Genomic DNA, 16,938 nt, shown 5'->3' with positions numbered 1-16,938 from the left:
TTTATTTATCTCTAAATGAATTCTCAGTTTCATTTTATTCAGAAATGAAAAACTTGGAGTCAGATGATGGGACAGAAAACTAACATAAAGAATCTGTCAAATGTGATAATGGGAAACATTAGGGAATGGGAAAATGGGGAAATTTTAGTATTGGCTTTTCTTAATAGAAAGAGTTTGTTGCTAAATTTAGCTTTAACAGACAATAGTTAATTCCATGAAAAACAATTGGTTTATTCTTTCAAAATGAATTTTAGTACTAGCTTTTCAGATACTCAGAGTCTAAGCACATTTGGTTAGTATCCTATCATAATAAATAGAGTTGTACAGACAAAAAAGTTAAGAAAAATAGACTATCCAAACCAAGTAGCAATTCTTTGAAGCAAGCAAAACTAATCATATCCATCCTTTGCACTAAACCACAGGAAGATAATTCAGTAACAAATTCTTTAGCATCACCCCAAATAACCAAACCACTTCAATATTGACCATTTGGCAACTTAACGGTAGTGAGAAAAAAAAAATTTGAAGTACTTAACCTTGAGAGCACAAAAGATGCAGGAATCTCCCATGCATTTGTGAGTTGTAAGCTGTCTAAAGCTACGTCGGAAGATGTCCAAGTGCCATAAAACCTGATGAAAAAGGGAAGATACTTCATTACTCTATAAAAGCCCCCATTTAATTTTAAATTCAAGAGGTCAAGTAAACACAGGTAATGACTGCAGAAGATATTGTTATTCCCAAGAGAAAATCTCATTCTAGTATATTAAAACAAGTATCAAAAAAGATACCTGACAAGAGGGCTAGATGATCATATTCTGGAAAAGATACTAATTTGAATGTGAAGTAGGTCACACAGGAAAAAAAAATGGTATGACATACGACAAATGTGATCCTAAAGAGAAAATTTATGGGTTAAAAACTGCAGAATAAGGGTTTATATTAATGATCCACACAAGAAAAGCAAGAGTATTTTAAAACTTATTTAGAAGCTTGAATTTTAGTGTAGAATTTTGTCTCTGTTAGATATCTGAATTTTTGGACCTTTCTGAGAAAGGTGTGACCTCCTTAAGTTAACAGAATAAAAAAATAATGGTGATATCAACAATGATAAATCTGCTCATAGTATGTAACCTTGACATGAGGTGATAAGAATGTCACTTCACTTTTATGGTCTTCCTGTCAGAAACCCTTAACCCCAGTCCAATCATGAGAAGAACATCAGACAAATTCTAACAGTGGGACATCCTACAAAATACTCAACTAGGGCTCTTCAGAATTGTCAAGATCATCAAAAACAAAGAAATCTTGAGAAACCATTACGGCTAAGAGGAGCCTAAGGAGACATGACAAGTAAATGTAAATGTGGTATCCTGGATGGGATCCTAAATACAAAAAGATACTAGGTAAAAAGCTCAGGAAATCTGAATAAACTACAGACTTTAGTTAAAAAAGAAATGCTATAAGAAACAGCACAAATGATTTAGGAAGCTCCTCTTAATTGGAAAACATTTAAATGGCATCATATATGAAAAGGAACTACATTTCTGGAGCCCCAGATCATAGCAACCTTTGGAACTTCTTACTTAGGTTTCTATAGGTATATACATGCCAAGCTCCCAAATAAGTAACAAATGTAATGGATTCAACATATCTGTGGTGAACACACCTTTCATATCAAAAGTTAGAATATTAGCTCATAGAAACAATTATTTTCAACTTGTAACATGATTACAACAGGCAGTCCAAAACTGTCAATGACTCAGTCTTCAAGTATAGATAAAAAATCTGTGTGTGTGTGTGTGTGTGTGTGTGTGTGTGTGTGTGTGTGTGTGTGTATGTGGGTGGGTGTATATTATATATTCTATATGGCACTGGAAATTAGAACAGAAAGTCGTAAATACTATTGCTTCGATTGACAATAAAGATAGAAAATATAGAAAGAAACAGAATTATAAAACCAGGACTATGACTAAGAAGGAGGTAAACACATATACATCTATATCAACACCCTTTTTTTGCCTGCTTCTAAATTACAAAAGTATTTTTAGTTTATTCAAAGTTAACTCAAAAAGCTAACAGGCATCATCCAGGGAAAAATTTGTGGTAGTAACTAACGAAGGTACTTACACTCTTTCTATAGACTTGACAGAACAGATTTATTTTAATGTTTTCAAATAAAACATAAAAGCTTATTACATAAATAAGCTTGACAATGAAATTTTGCCATTTGAAACAACATGGATGGACTTGGAGGGTATTATATTAAGTGAAATAGAGACAGAGAAAGACAAATACTGTATGGTATCACTTATATGTGGAATCTAAAAAATAAAATAAACTAGTGAATATAACAAAAAAGAAACAGACTCACAGATATAGAGAACAAACTAGTGGTTACCAGTGGAGAGAAGGAAAGTAGGTGGCAAGATATGGGTAGGGGATTAAGAGTTACAGAATAAATATATACATGTATACATATGTGTAAAATATATATATATAATAAATAAGCTACAAGGATATATTGTACAATGTAGGGAATATAGCTAATATTTGATAGTAACTATAAATGAAGTATAAACTTTAAAAATTGTGAATCATTATATTATACACTTGTAGCCTATATAATATTGTACACCAACTATAACTCAATTTTCAAAAAAAGACATTTTTACACTGCTGAGAAAACTGAACGTGGACTGCATATTATTAGATAACACTTATAGTTTTAGTTAAATTTTTTAGGTGTGATAAAGTTACTGAGATTATGTTTTTTTAAATGTCCTTATGTACTAGAGATATACACTGAAGTACTTTAAGATCATATGATGCTTGGGAGTGGCTTCAAATAATTCAGCAAAAAAAGAGGGGAGATGAATGAAATACAAATGGTAAATGTTAATCATTGTTCAGCCTGGTTGATGTCTGCAGCAGATTCATAATACAAAATAAATAAATAAGCTTGACAAGATTGTTGTATGACAAATGAGAAAACTAAAATACTATTACCTGTACAAGGTCACAAGGGTAGCATATAAAAAGGCTAAAACTAGTACTCCAATCTCCTCATCCCTAAGCCCAGTGCTTTTTATACCTAATACACTGTCTTTATTTCTCTCATAAAAGCTTATTTTCTCATACATATGAGGTGTAAAGCTATTATTTTTCCCAAGCATAATTATCTTGAGTGGTGAATTTCATTTACTTTTACTCCGAAAAAGCAGAAAAAAGGGGAAAGTAATTACTTGAAAGTTAGGCCAAGGGGGATGAACCTAACACACTATGGCCCCGAATAGGCAGGGCAGGCAGGCAGACAGGAAGCTTCGGGGTTCTGAGACCACTAAGGTGACAGGCAAGGCCAAATGGGTAAATCTAGAGTAGATAATCACCTTAGGGGAATTTACTTTCTTCCAGCTCTGTTCAAGCGCATCTGACCAGACACCAATCAGGAGCCACTACAGGAGAGCTCAGAGGAAGGAGATGAAGAAGTGGACAAAGACTGGACTCCATTCAGTGTGTAGACTAAGAGCCTGGGTATCATGAGACAAGAATAACATACCTGAAAAATCTTTGACTTGTGGAAAGAATTTTGCTTTCTATACTAGAGGAAAGCAACTAGGGGATAAGACACCTTGGTCTCAAATGGGAAAAAAAGGAAGCAGTGGAGACTGTTGAGGAAAAAAGTCATTAACAAGTAGTAAAATCATCTAGTCCATGTACCTTCCTTCAGGCAAGTAAGTAGTAGTAGTTACAGCTATTATTTCTATTATTATTATTAACCTCTTTTACAAATGAGGTAATTGGGAGTCAAAGAGATAAAGTGACTTGCCTATTATGATCACACAAATAAACTTAAAAAAATGATCTTAGGCTGCTGACCGAAAAACAGAGACTATCAAGGTATTATATTTAAAAGAGTAATCAGAAAAACAGCACCAGTAACTGAAAGTCAAAGTTCACCAAATAGAAAGAAATCCCCTTACCTGCAAAGCACTGTTGAGGAAGCAGCTATTTTGTCCTGGCTCATTGCTGAGGCCTTTGCTGGCAGCTATGGAGGTTGAGCTTCGAGGAGCAAACATCCCTTGGACACTGCCACGGCTCCCTGAAAAATAATTTCTCTTCCAAGACATTATTGTTCACATTTAGCCTGGAAACACAGAGAAGGTTTTGTATCTTTTGGAGAGGGAGGCTCTGTCTGATGAAATCCTCAATGTAAAGAGAATCCAGGATGTAATGAATTTACGTTGAAAGATTTTTTGAGTTTACAACCTTTCAAACATCATATATGTAAGTTCAAGGAACTCAGGTATCCTTCAATCCATGTGACGGAACTGTCCTCTACTTGCTCCAAACAGTGCTCCAAATTTAACATGGCACAGGGCTAATGCAAACAGAGAAATCCTTAAGTATTTCTTCCTTCTATTTTTCTTGAACTGCCTCCATAAAATCCTGGTGAAGTGGCTGTAAATCCTCAACTCCAACAGAAGCCAGGATCAGAGTAGGATGTGTTCTTTAGGCTTGTTTATAATGCTTCTTGGGGCTTGAAGATTTTTCCAACTGGAAGGAGAGGCAGACAGATAAGCAAGAATCCAGCACAACCCTCCTTGCCTTTTATTGTCTCGTCCCATCATCCTCTGAAGTAAAAACTCAAGTTCTGAGAAATTGACATAAATTCCACAAAGCTAAGAAGCTTGTTTGAAATATATGGGATTTCTGTTGTTGTTGCTGCTGCTGCTGTTCTTTAACATGCCCCAAACATCTTCTATTATTCCATCCAGAACTTCAGAAAGTCTCTTCTCTTTTCCTCTCTGACTAGACTAGCCAGCTGTGCCAGAGAGCTTTAACAGAAAGGAAAAAAAAAAAAAAAATCAAAAGCTTGCGTCACTTAATGACTCTACTAGCTTTGTGCTGTTCTGCCAAGATCAACGTTGCCTCACCTCTCTCTATAAACTTGAAACCTTGGCAAACAATGCCAAAAAACAAAACAAAACAAAAAAAAAACCTCTAACAAAAAGGAGAAACACTTAAAAGATACAGGGGGAAAAAGGTGTGCGCAGCTTTACTTTCACAGGAGACATCTATGAAATTTTCTAAGAGGAGAAGAAATTGATCTGGACAAAAATAAAAATCAAATGCAAACCTTCCAAAATCTGGTTAATTAAAAAAAAGAAAAGAAAAGAAAAGAAAAAAAAAAAAAAAACAACCAAGTAAACACATACCAAACTAGGAACTGAAACTGTTTCTTTTGGATGTTGTAAATGAAGACATTTTTTAAGGTGTTTTAAATGTTCATGTCTATGAAAGCCCATTTAAAGGTGGGAGAACCAAGTTATCAGTCTGGACTCTGTTCTGAGTAAAAAGCTGTCCCATCCCAGAGAAACACTCACGGTGAGTAAACCATATGTCCTTAACATCCAGTCCAAAAGAACTAAATCTTCTGCCCTGTTTGTTTGTTTGTATGTTCCTTTTTTTTCGCCAAAGGGTCAGAGAGATAATTTGGGTTACAAATCACTTAATCCTCAGATTATATCCAAGGCACTCACAATCAGAGGCCACCCATGGACCAACATTAGTTTTCAACTAATTAAAATGCCAGTGAGTCAACAGGGAAAAATACAAAAGCAAACTCCTTCCTTGGAAGGAAATGATTCTAATATTCAACTTTAAGTTCTCCCATAAGGCTGCCATAAGGTTCACATAAGGAAAAAATTAAGAATGTTAAATATTACATTTGGTTTCTAACAGTTTCCCAAGCTTCCCCCTTCCTTCCCACCATCATATGGACAACATGAAAAAGCAAAAATGCTGTAACATCTTAATCATCCTCTGGCAGATCACCCAGCATTATCCATAGTGTGTTCAGTGGAAAAATTGAGGCACAGGAACATGAAATGGTTGCACAAGACTGTTCTTTCCCTTCTTTAAATTCCTAGACTATTTATAATCTACAGGTCACAATTAAAGTATTTGATTATACATTATAGTGTCATATTATTCTCTATTTGTTTTTATTACTCTCTATTTGTTTTATATGGTATCAGTCATAATATCCTAACTATGACTCTATGAAATGACATACTACTAGGATCAGACATGTGCTAAACACAATACTTCCATTCTTTATTTAATCTTCACAACAACCCTGTCATGTGGGTATTAATAGTTCCATTTTACAGAAGAGTAAAGGAAGGCTTAGGGATACTAACTTGCCCAAAATCAAAGTGGCAGAGCTAGAATTGTTTGACTGTTTACTTGGACTTAATCAAGTATTTTATCATACTATTCCAAAAGCTATTACAGTGCTTGTCTATTCATAAGGAGGCACTCAATAAATACTGCCTGATAATTAGCATAGCACCACGAAGGATCCCATGTCTCCCACGCAGACTACAAGACCCTCAACTCTCTACACACCCTCATACACACCCTACTCTAGCCCACTAAGCAACTTCCAACAAGCCATGCAGCATTCTTTCAGCTCAGCTGCTGCAAAGGAATGACAAGTACCAACCCTCCACTTTGCTAAAAACCAAAAGGACTTGGCAGGCAGGTGGGGTTTCCAGTACCCACATTAGGAACTCACTGAAACTCGGCCTGCCCTATGATAAAAATGCCTGAGTTCAGGGAGCAAAGGCAAAAAATACAGTGGCAGAAAAAAAGGTTCTCAGGCTCTGAATGGCAGCATTATGTAGCGTAAGGCAAAAGCTCTCACACTTGCACTAGGTGTGTCAGAAACCAGAGGCAAGAGCCAAAATGAAGAAAACCAAAAGTGGCAGTAATAAATGGCCCAAAGAAATACTGATGACAAAATATTTCACTTAAATTGCAAGTCTAGCACCAAACAATATAATCCTTCTCCAATGCCATCTACTAAAGATACGTGAGAGTGTAAATTAAGAGTTCTACCCACTACCTGGCTCTAACAATCTATTTTAAAAAAGGAAAAGAACTTACAAGGAAATACTGAAGTAGTTTAGGGGTAAAAGACCATAATGTCTGCAACTTACTCTGAAATAGTTCAGGAAAAAAAAATGTGTGTGCGTGCGTGTATACATAATATGGAGAGAGAAGGAGAAAGAAAACAGTAAAGCAAATATAGCAAAATGTTAACAATAAATAAATCTAGCTGAAGGGTATGTTCAAATACTTTGTTTCATTTCTTGCAGCTTGTTTGTAAGTTTTGAATCATTTTTTATCTTGAACAGAAATTGATATCTGCAAATAATTAAAAAAATTTAAAATTGCATAAGATTTACCTTGTACTGTATGCAGTATTAATGATTCAAAGCAAAGCCATGACTAAAATCATTAAGCTGGTAGATAATAACATTACCAGATGATATTGGCAATCCCAAACTAAAAAAATGTAAAAGAAAAATACAAAAATGCATAGATATGAGGACAAACTAAAAGGAAATAAAGTTTGAATACTATTTCTATGAAAAGGGAAGCCTGAAATAGTGTATAGTGTCAAGCTGTTGTAAGGAGCAAGTGATAGAGAATAACTGTGATATTATATAAGAGGATTGAGACTAGACTTGGAAGACATGAATTCAATTTCCATGTTTTTACTACTTTGTGTAATCCCACCTGAACTTTGTTTTCTGTATCTATAAAATAGTGACACGAGATACCTATTTCACACAGTGACTGAGATTTAATGCAATAGGTGTATGAAAATATCAGCAAGTTTCCAAAACAAAGAATGAATAATGAGTTCACTGAATGAATGAATTGCTGTGCCTACAAACAACAAAATAAATTTTCATTGGGGATCTCAAGATACCAGAAAGTTGGAAGTCACCCAGAATACGTCTTCTGATTGTATAAAGAGAACAATAGGCTTCACAGAGGACAAGGCACATGTCGGCATAATTTAGCTATGTGTTTAGAGAAACATTTGAATTTTACAATTATTTTAAAAATACAAAGATTTAACTTAAAAAGCAAACAACTGAGTCTATTACAAGGAATAGGGAACATTTTAGAAGGTCTACAAAGAATGACCACGTTCAACTGATCAATGATTCAAATGGAAAACCATGAAGAGTATCTCAGTTTCTAATGAAGAAACAGTAGCCTGTTACTAGTGATTAAAGCCAGAATTAACCCAAACATTAGGAAGTCAAACTGCACTCCACTGAGATATTCAAACAGTTTAACCAGGAAATTTGCTCAAATTTTTGGTTTCTGTTATTCTGTACAGCAGTTTACTTATAATTTACTTAAGGATCTATATTTGCACTGATAAATCAACAGGCAATGACCTCAATTCCTTGGCATGCCCCACATGTCGATAATTTCAATCCATATCTAATCGTATATTGTTGCTTATTATGAGGATTTCAATGTCTGGCATATAGTAATTGCTATATAAATTACTGTTATTGCTATTATTGTTGTTCAAATATTCCCTTCTCATGAACTCTTTTCCCTTTAAAGATAATTACATACAGATAGCCCATATTCTTTAAAAAAAAAAAAAAAAACAGTAACAAAAAGACCACCTTGAACTTACTCACTCCTATGACTACTGCCCTAAATTTTTTTCAGCCTTTCACTATTAAATGTCTCTATAATTTACAGCTACTGCTTCTCCTTGTTCACCATCAGTCTTTTGAGCACATGGTACTGCTCCTTCACTCCACCACCACAATTTCACTTCATGGAACATTCACTTTCTAAGGAAATCTCCTAATTTCAAAACCTACTGGCTTTTTCCAAAGGCCTCATTCTTCCTAATTTTTCTGTAGCACCTAACACTGGCTGCCTTGGCGCTACACGATCCTATATTCATAGGATGAATTAATAAGACAATGAGAGAATGAATAAAATGAAAGAATGACAAATGAACACTGGTTCTCTTGCTCTGACAGTTCATTTTCCCTCTCCTTTGCTGCTTTCTTAAAAGTGATCATTCCTTTATGTTAAATCAAACGTTCTTGCTCTTCTCTAGAGTACCTCCCGTGGTGTTCTCATTTCCTATCCATCAGAACTTCAACCATCACTTCTAGTTTGATAAATCACAAATCTCATGAACTCTAAAACCAAATTACCAACTACTTGCACACTGTCCCACTTTCATAACAGTTTAACATGTTCAAATTTGAAGTCACCTCTTTCCCCCCCAAAATAGTCCCTCCTCTTATTCCTGTATCTTTTTTTAACTAATGGCATCTCCAATTACCCAGGTTCAAAATCTCAGTAGTCTTTGACCTTCTCCTATCCCTCTGCCCATTCTCTAACCACATCATAAAGGCCTGTCAGTTCTCCCTTCAAAATCTCTTACATCGATCCTTCTTTTTCACTTCCACTGTCATCACCTAGTTTATACCACAATTATCTCCCATTTAGACTATTACATTACATAAGTCTTTCTGGCCTCCTATGTCTTGCTAATCCAATTAATTTATATAATTAGTTTTTTAACCAGTATTTCTCTTTAACATACTTCATTACTTATTTGTGTACATGTCAAACAAAAAGGCTGAAAGCTTGAATTACTCCTTAACAGTAGAACAATGTCTGTTGCTCAGCAGAAAAAAGTTTTTGATAGGACCACTCTCACCTTTTCAGGTCCCAAGAAAGACAAAGATGTCTACTCTTACTACCCCTATTGAATATCATACTGGAGGTTCTAATCTGTGCAATAAGGCAAGAAAAAGAAATTTTAAAAACATATAGATTGGAATGGAAGAAATAAAACTGTCTTTATTCATAGACAACATAGTATGCTACATTTTAAAATCCCAAGAAATCTATCCCTAAAAACCTCTAAGAACCAATAAGTAAAGCCACTAAGGCCACAGAATACAAAGTCAATATTTTTTAAAAAACCATTTGTGTTTCCATATACTAGCAATGGACACTGGAAATTGAAATTCTTTTAAAGTATTACTTACAATAATACTACAAAATATAAAATACTTAGATATAAATGTAACAAAATATATATAGGACCTGTATCCTGAAAACTACAAAACAGTGGTGAAAAAAAAAATCAAAGATCACCTAAGTAAGTCAATAGGCATGCCAGGTTGTAAATTGGAAGTCTCAGTTTTAAGATATTAATCCACTCCAAACTAGTCCACAGATTCAATGCAATTTCAAATCAAAATCCCAACAGGATTTCTTTTTGCAGAAATTGATTCCAAATTTTAGCTGATTCTAAAAGTTATATGGAAAGACAAAGGAATTATAACAGCCAAAATAATTTGAAACAGAAGAAAAATATTAGAAGACTCAGTAGCCAACACCATATGGTATTGGTAAAAAGACAGATTAATGGAACAAAACAGAGAGCCCAGAAACAGGCCTACACATATACTGTCAACTGACTTTTAATAAAAGTGCAAAGGCAACTCAATGGAGAAAGGACAGTCTTTTCAACAAATGACGTTCGATCAACTGGATACACATATTCAAAAAAAACTGAACATTGACCCATACCTTACATCTTACACACACACACAAAAACACCTCAAAACGGATCATATTTCTAAGTGGAAAATCTAAAACTATAATAACTCTAGAAGACAGAAGAAAATTTCGTGACTTTTGGTTAAGCAGAAATTCCTTAGATACAACAACAAAATACAATCCATAAAAAAGAATTATAGAATTGGACTTCATCATAATTAAGAACTTCTATGCTTCAAAAGACATTGTTAAGAGAATGAAAAGACAATCCAAAGATTGAAGAAAATATTTTCAAATCACATAATGGATAAATGACTTGTATCTAAAATATATATATAGAATCTTCTAAACTTAAGAAAAATTATCCAATTTTCTTAAATGGGCAAAAAATTTGAACAGACACTTCATTAAAGAAGATACACAGATGACAAATAACTATATAAAAAAGTATTCAATATTATTAGTCTTTAGGGAAATGGAATTAAAACCATACTACACATCTATTAAAATAGCTACAAACAAAAACAAAAATTATTTAAAACCTGACAATAACAAATGCTAATGAGGAAGAATCAGAGCCACTGGAACTCTCCTAAATTGCTGACAGAAATGCAAAATGACACAATTGGCAATTTCATATAATTGTAAATATACTTTAACCACATGACCTAGCAATCCCATTCCTAGGTATTTTACCCAAAAGAAATGAAAGTTTATGCCATATAAAAATTGGTACACAAGTGTTTACAGCAGCTTTACACCTAATCACCAAAAACTGGAAATAACCCAGATATTCTTCAACTAGTAAATGGTATATCCATACAATAAACTCAACAATAAAAAGGAATGAACGTTGATAAATACAAAAATATGGATGAATCTCAAATGTATTATGCAAAATTGAAGAAGTCAGATCCAAAAGGGTATATACTATATGATTTCACTTTCATGACATTTTGGAAAAGTCAAAATAGACCAGTGGTTGCCAGGAATTGTGGGTGAGGGTACAGATTGATTACAATGGGGCAGTAGCAGGGTGATGAAACTGTTACATATCTTGATTATGGTGGTAGTTACACTAGTTCTATGCATTTAGCAAAACTCAGAACTCTATACCACAAAGATTTCAGTATTTTAATGTAAATCTTGATAATTTTATGTAGATTACCAAAGATTCCAAAAACTGTTTTTAAAAGCATATTCTAAACTGATTAATTAAAAAAACAAAAAAAACTTTCCCAGGTTCCTCCTGCAGAATATGTTCAAACTTCTTGCCTGATTCTTAATAATACAATCTGACCTTAATTTATATTTTACATTTATCTTTTTATTTTACTACATAAAACTTCTTCCCAAACAAAAAGTTTTCCCATTAATGTGATCTTACTAACTCTGTTTTAACTACTTAGGATACTCAATATTCTTCTTTCCCTCTTATTAAACTAGCCTCTTTGTAAAAAACTTTGTAAAACGTTCTTTGACCACCCCAAGCCTAAAGGGATTTCCCCTATTTCTGAATTCCTATATAAATTTTCTATAATTTTAAGGGAAATTAACGTTTCTATCAGACCAGTGTTTCTAGGGTCCTTTCCCCTTCCATGTTCCCCTCCCTCCCTAGAAGATAAGGGTTTTATCCTACCCCATTTGAGAATGGAGAATGGATGGAGGTCAGAAGCCAGTTGTGTTATATCCAACCATCTGTCATTGCAGGAAACATTATCATAGGATTTTACTATAGTTTATTTTATTTGTCAAATAATATACCTTTCTATGTACAGCAAATTTCATGACATTTATGCAAATGATATAGTATCAAAGTATCTCCACCAAGATATTTATCAAGCACATAGGGAAAGACAATAACTTTACTGTAGAGAAACTGGGCAGAAAGCACCTTAACCAAGTGATCAGGTCAAAAACATCACTAGCAATAATACATACACATATTCACAACATCATGAATCCCATGGTAATAATGCACTGAGAAGGATACTGCATTATTTCTGTGATATTCTTGCCTAAATCACATAATCACAGTCCAATCATGAGAAAAAAAAATCAGACAAATCCAAATTGAGAGACATTTGACAAAATAACTAACGTCCTCTGAAAACATCAAAGTTACAAAAGACAAAGACTGAGGAACTTTTACAGAATGCAGGAGACTAAGGAAGAAAAAAAACCTAAAATGCAATGTGAGATCCTAGATAGGATCTTCAGTAAGGAACAATGGTTCATAGACATAGAGAACAAACTATGGCTACCAGTGGGTAAAAGGTGGTGGGAAGGCATAAACTGGGAATTCGAAAATTGCACCTCTTGGGGAGCAATGGAAATGTTAGCTATCTTGATTGTGGCAATGGTTTCATTGATGTATACATCTATCAAAATTCATCAAGTTGTACATTTGAAATATGTGTAGTTTACTGTATAAGAATCATACCACAATAAAGGTGTTTTTTTAAAAAAAAGTATTCCCTTTAGGAATCAGAGTCTGGTGACAGACAGCAGACATCTGTAACTTTGATTAAATTATGATATTGGCTTTTCCTTAAAAAAAAAAAAAGGTGAACAAACTGGTGAAGTCAGAACTTAAAGCATTGAACCAAAGTTAGTTTCCTGGTTCTGATCACTGTACTATGGTTATATAAGGTGATAATGTTAGAGGAAGCTGAATGAGGGATATACAAAAACTCTACTATTTTTGCAACTTTTCTGTAAGTCCAAAATTTGTTCAAAATAAAAAAAAAACTTTTTAATTTTACAAATAATTCATTGAAGGAGATGGAAGCTTGGGCCCAATAAGGAATAGAGACATTTGTAGGAGTAACATCTATCCTTATAAAAGGTAGGTGAACTAATAGTTTGTGATCCTGGGAACCTTCGAGTTCAATGAAGGTTTCATGTGAAATCTGAGTTTACCATGTTGAACGTTTCACAGTTAATGGGTTAAGTCTTATTAGTTCAGAAGGCTGTTTCTCAGAGCTTCATTTATCTAGAATTAACTACTAGAAAAGTTTTAAATCTATAAGGTTAAGGATAAGTAAATGTAAAAGAACAGGGGTTTTGTTAGGGTAATGAATTGTTTTTTTCCTCCTTTCCCTATTTTCTAAATTATCTATAATTTATAGATAAATTATAATTTATAATTCCCTTAAAGTAAAACTAAAATTGGGATTTAAACTCATTTTCCCTAAAAATAAAATGAAAAGACTCTGGACCAGAAGTAACCCACAATATCCTAACAATATAAAAGCCGTTTAATAATTGGTAATTATTTCCTATTTAGAAACAAGGGACTAGATGTGGATTTCTCTTTCCTTTCATTCTATTCTCATTGTTGCTGCTGCTAAGGTTTAGATCCTCCCATTCTGGACTATTACACCACATTATTGACTCACCACCAGGCCTCCATTCCCATATATATGACTACCTGAGGACTCCTGAAATACCATGCCACTGCCTTTTTTCAAAAATCTTCAAAGGCTTCCAGAAAAGGGTATTCTTCGGGCTAGAGAAAAATGGTATTTTTCTAATTCACAAAAGGGAAACTAATGGATGGATTTTTCACAAGTTTTTCTCCCGTAATTTTTTCTTGTCCACTTATTCTAGTGCTAACAAGGCAAAAACATGAACAAAGAGTAAACCTAAAAAAAGCCAAAGCAGTCAATAGGACCTATTTTGACAGGTTTTTTTCTATTACTGACTCACATTCATGATTGTCATTTTTATATTTCCATATTCTGCTACTGAAATTAATTACTAATTTATAAGATTGAATTAAATATGTTCTGGCTCCCATACAAAGTCTGAGAATCATTAGACCTTACCACCATTTTCCAACTACATCTTCTGCTCACTCAATCATTAAACAGACATTTCACTGAGCACCTATTAAGTGCCCCTCACTTATCCTCCACTCCAAGTAAACTGGACTCTTTTCTGTATAATGAATACTCTCTGTACTCTCCTTCCTCAGTGCCTTGGCTTTAACATTGCCTCCACTTGGAATGTCTTTCCTCTCCACACTTATTAAAAATCATAACTACTCTCCGAGGAACGGCTGCATCAAAAGCCTTCTCAGATCCTCTCCCTCTTATGTTTCCATTCTCTTCATTTCCTTCATCTTCCTCTGTGACATCAGTGCACATGGGACTTTAATTGCAGCATTCCCATCCTCTCCCATATTAAGGTTATTTGTATACATGGACTACATTATCTGTTTCTTAAGGGTATCTTTTTATTCCACACGAAGGTTGAGTATAATAGACATTGAATTGTTGAAACTTAATTTAAAGAGAAAACTTTACGTTCGAAGGAATAAGTACCTAGAACAACTAATTCCAACATTGTAATAAACTTCTCCTTAAATAAGAGTCCCCAAAATCTCCATATCTAGCTTGAGACATTACAGACAGCTTTTTCGAATGAACACTGTATCTATTGAATCAATATTTGCTTCTGATTCAAGCTTAAAAACAGGGAGATAAGCATCCACAACCATAAAAAATGCTAAGTTATTTGTTGCTTTATGGGCTGATTATCTCAGACTCCCTGGTGAATACAGTTACTCAACTCAAACATTTCCTGAGAACTGGACTTTAGCAGCTTCAAATTATTATGTCATGTACAAGAAAAACTATATGCTGACAAAGTAAGAAAGCTGTATTTTTCTCTTTTGTAAGAACTTAAAATTGTCATTTACAACAAATTTGTCTAAAATCAGTAGGAAAAAATAATTTAAACAAGAAGACATGTTTCACTTTGTTATAACTGACAAACGTTAAGAACTAAGAAATGACAGTTGCAAGCTACTTAGCCAATTCTTATAAAGATGCAGAGCTATACAGATAATTACTGACTTCTAGGGGAGGCAGCATCATAGTAGAAAGAACATAGTGGTTGTAAGTGCAGCCTCTACAGGGCCCACCACATTACATAACCTCAGGAAACATCAAGCTCATAGTCGAGATCCAGGAGGTACCACTCCCAGAGAACACAATGTGAACTATATAACATAGGGACCTAGAGTTCCCATGGTAGAACAGGTCTGGACTCCACCACCTAGCAACTCTGTCATCTCCACCAACTTAATCAGTTATTTAAGTCTCAGGTAAAATGGGATCAGTCATCAGTAAAATGGGATTAATAAATAACATCTCCCTCACAGGATTGTTATGAGGATTAAATGAAATAACGTATATATGTATCATTAACCCAGTATCTGGTATTTAGTGAGGCATAAATGTTTTGATGATGATTATGATGAATAAAAATAAGATGAATCTGCATTCCAATCCTGCCCTATCACTTTCAGGTTATTTACTGTCTGTAATAAATGTGATTTATTGAGAGTATTCCAACAAAATTACAATACTTAGCGCCAGGTACAAAATAGGAGCTCCATAAATAGTAGGTACGATTATGATGACTGCATCCTCTCTCCTTCTCCCTTTCTCTCCTATACACAGAAACACATACACTTACCATAAAAATCCTATGAGATTAAATTATAACTGACAGCACAAACCAAAAGCTTATCAAAATGAGGGAAAATGTATTCTAAAAATAATGCTTTCTTGATTATTATAGACTATACACTAGACTATTATAATAACTTCCAAACTATTCTTCCTCTTCTAATACGATCTATAAAATACTGCCAAAAGCAATCTCTGATCAATCTCTACCTTAGGAAACTTCGGTGACAAAACACTTATAGTCAACACTCTTTGGCCTTAAAAGGCTTTCCACAATCTTAACACACGCACATTTTCAACTTCATCTATCATTGCTCCCCTTAAAACACAAAAAGATTTGTTCTGTGTTTATGCCCAGAATTTTACTCAATAAGGAGTATGTATATTTTTTGAAGAAACTCTGCATGTATGTGGACCCACGCAGTTCAAACCCATGTTGCTCAAGGGTCTGTATCACCCATCCCCCCGCATCCCGATCTTCCCAGTCCTACCTAATACTAGGAATCCACTCCACTCAGCAAACCTGCTTTTAGAAACCATTCTGCTGGGAACTTACAGTAATAAAGATATATATATAGATAGATATAGTCACAGCCTATTAGGAAGGAGTAGTCATTTATATTTAATTCATTTCCCAAAAGATTTTCTAAATACTGCTTCCCACCAATTGGGACTTAATCTCTTCCTCCCAGGAATTTAGTTAATCAGTAGTTAACCAATACATGAGTACTTTATTAGAATACAATGTAGAAAGTTACATTGCCTGACACACAGCAGATGCTCAATACTTGTTAAATGAAAGAGTAAATGAAGAAATAAGTTTTGTGAAGCATGTTCTTCAACTTACAGATAACTCAGTTATAAGCATGAACGTTCATCTCCTTATTTCTTCCCTAAACCTACAGCCTAAATCATATCATACCTAAATCATACCTTCTGTTTCCCAGAGGTCTACAGAAGAAAGACACTCTACTTTATGGCCAGCACCAAACAGCAGGAGTTAAAGGAAAGAGAATCAATAGCAATTACAGTGGGCCCCAGG

General features: G+C 34.2%; 1 protein-coding gene and 1 long non-coding RNA gene across 16 annotated transcripts in view; one reads left to right on the top strand and one right to left on the bottom strand.

Annotated features, from left to right (window-relative positions):
- Positions 1-16,938, bottom strand: part of USP54 (ubiquitin specific peptidase 54) — a 120,048-nt gene that overhangs the window by 49,386 nt on the left and 53,724 nt on the right. For 14 of the 15 annotated variants that reach the window (XR_004316138.1, XR_004316137.1, XR_001365741.2 and 11 more), the window contains exons 2-3: positions 3,981-4,835; positions 537-629 (exon numbers count right to left, since the gene is read on the bottom strand). Coding sequence is in view for 12 of the 15 variants with exons in the window: in XM_032470323.1 (XP_032326214.1) it covers positions 537-629; positions 3,981-4,127 (240 nt within the window). In the remaining 3 variants the exon portion in view is untranslated. The remainder of the gene's footprint in view (positions 1-536; positions 630-3,980; positions 4,836-16,938) is intronic. The other variant, XM_032470324.1, reaches the window with a different exon arrangement.
- On the top strand, positions 2,717-16,408 carry LOC116660541. Its single transcript, XR_004316139.1, has 3 exons — positions 2,717-2,807; positions 14,934-14,939; positions 16,398-16,408. It is a non-coding gene; the product is annotated as an uncharacterized LOC116660541 (long non-coding RNA).

Source organism: Camelus ferus, chromosome 29 (genome assembly GCF_009834535.1).
Source record: "Camelus ferus isolate YT-003-E chromosome 29, BCGSAC_Cfer_1.0, whole genome shotgun sequence".
Taxonomy (NCBI): domain Eukaryota; kingdom Metazoa; phylum Chordata; class Mammalia; order Artiodactyla; family Camelidae; genus Camelus; species Camelus ferus.
Note: the sequence above shows the minus strand (reverse complement) of the source record. Positions and strands in the feature narration are given on the sequence as shown.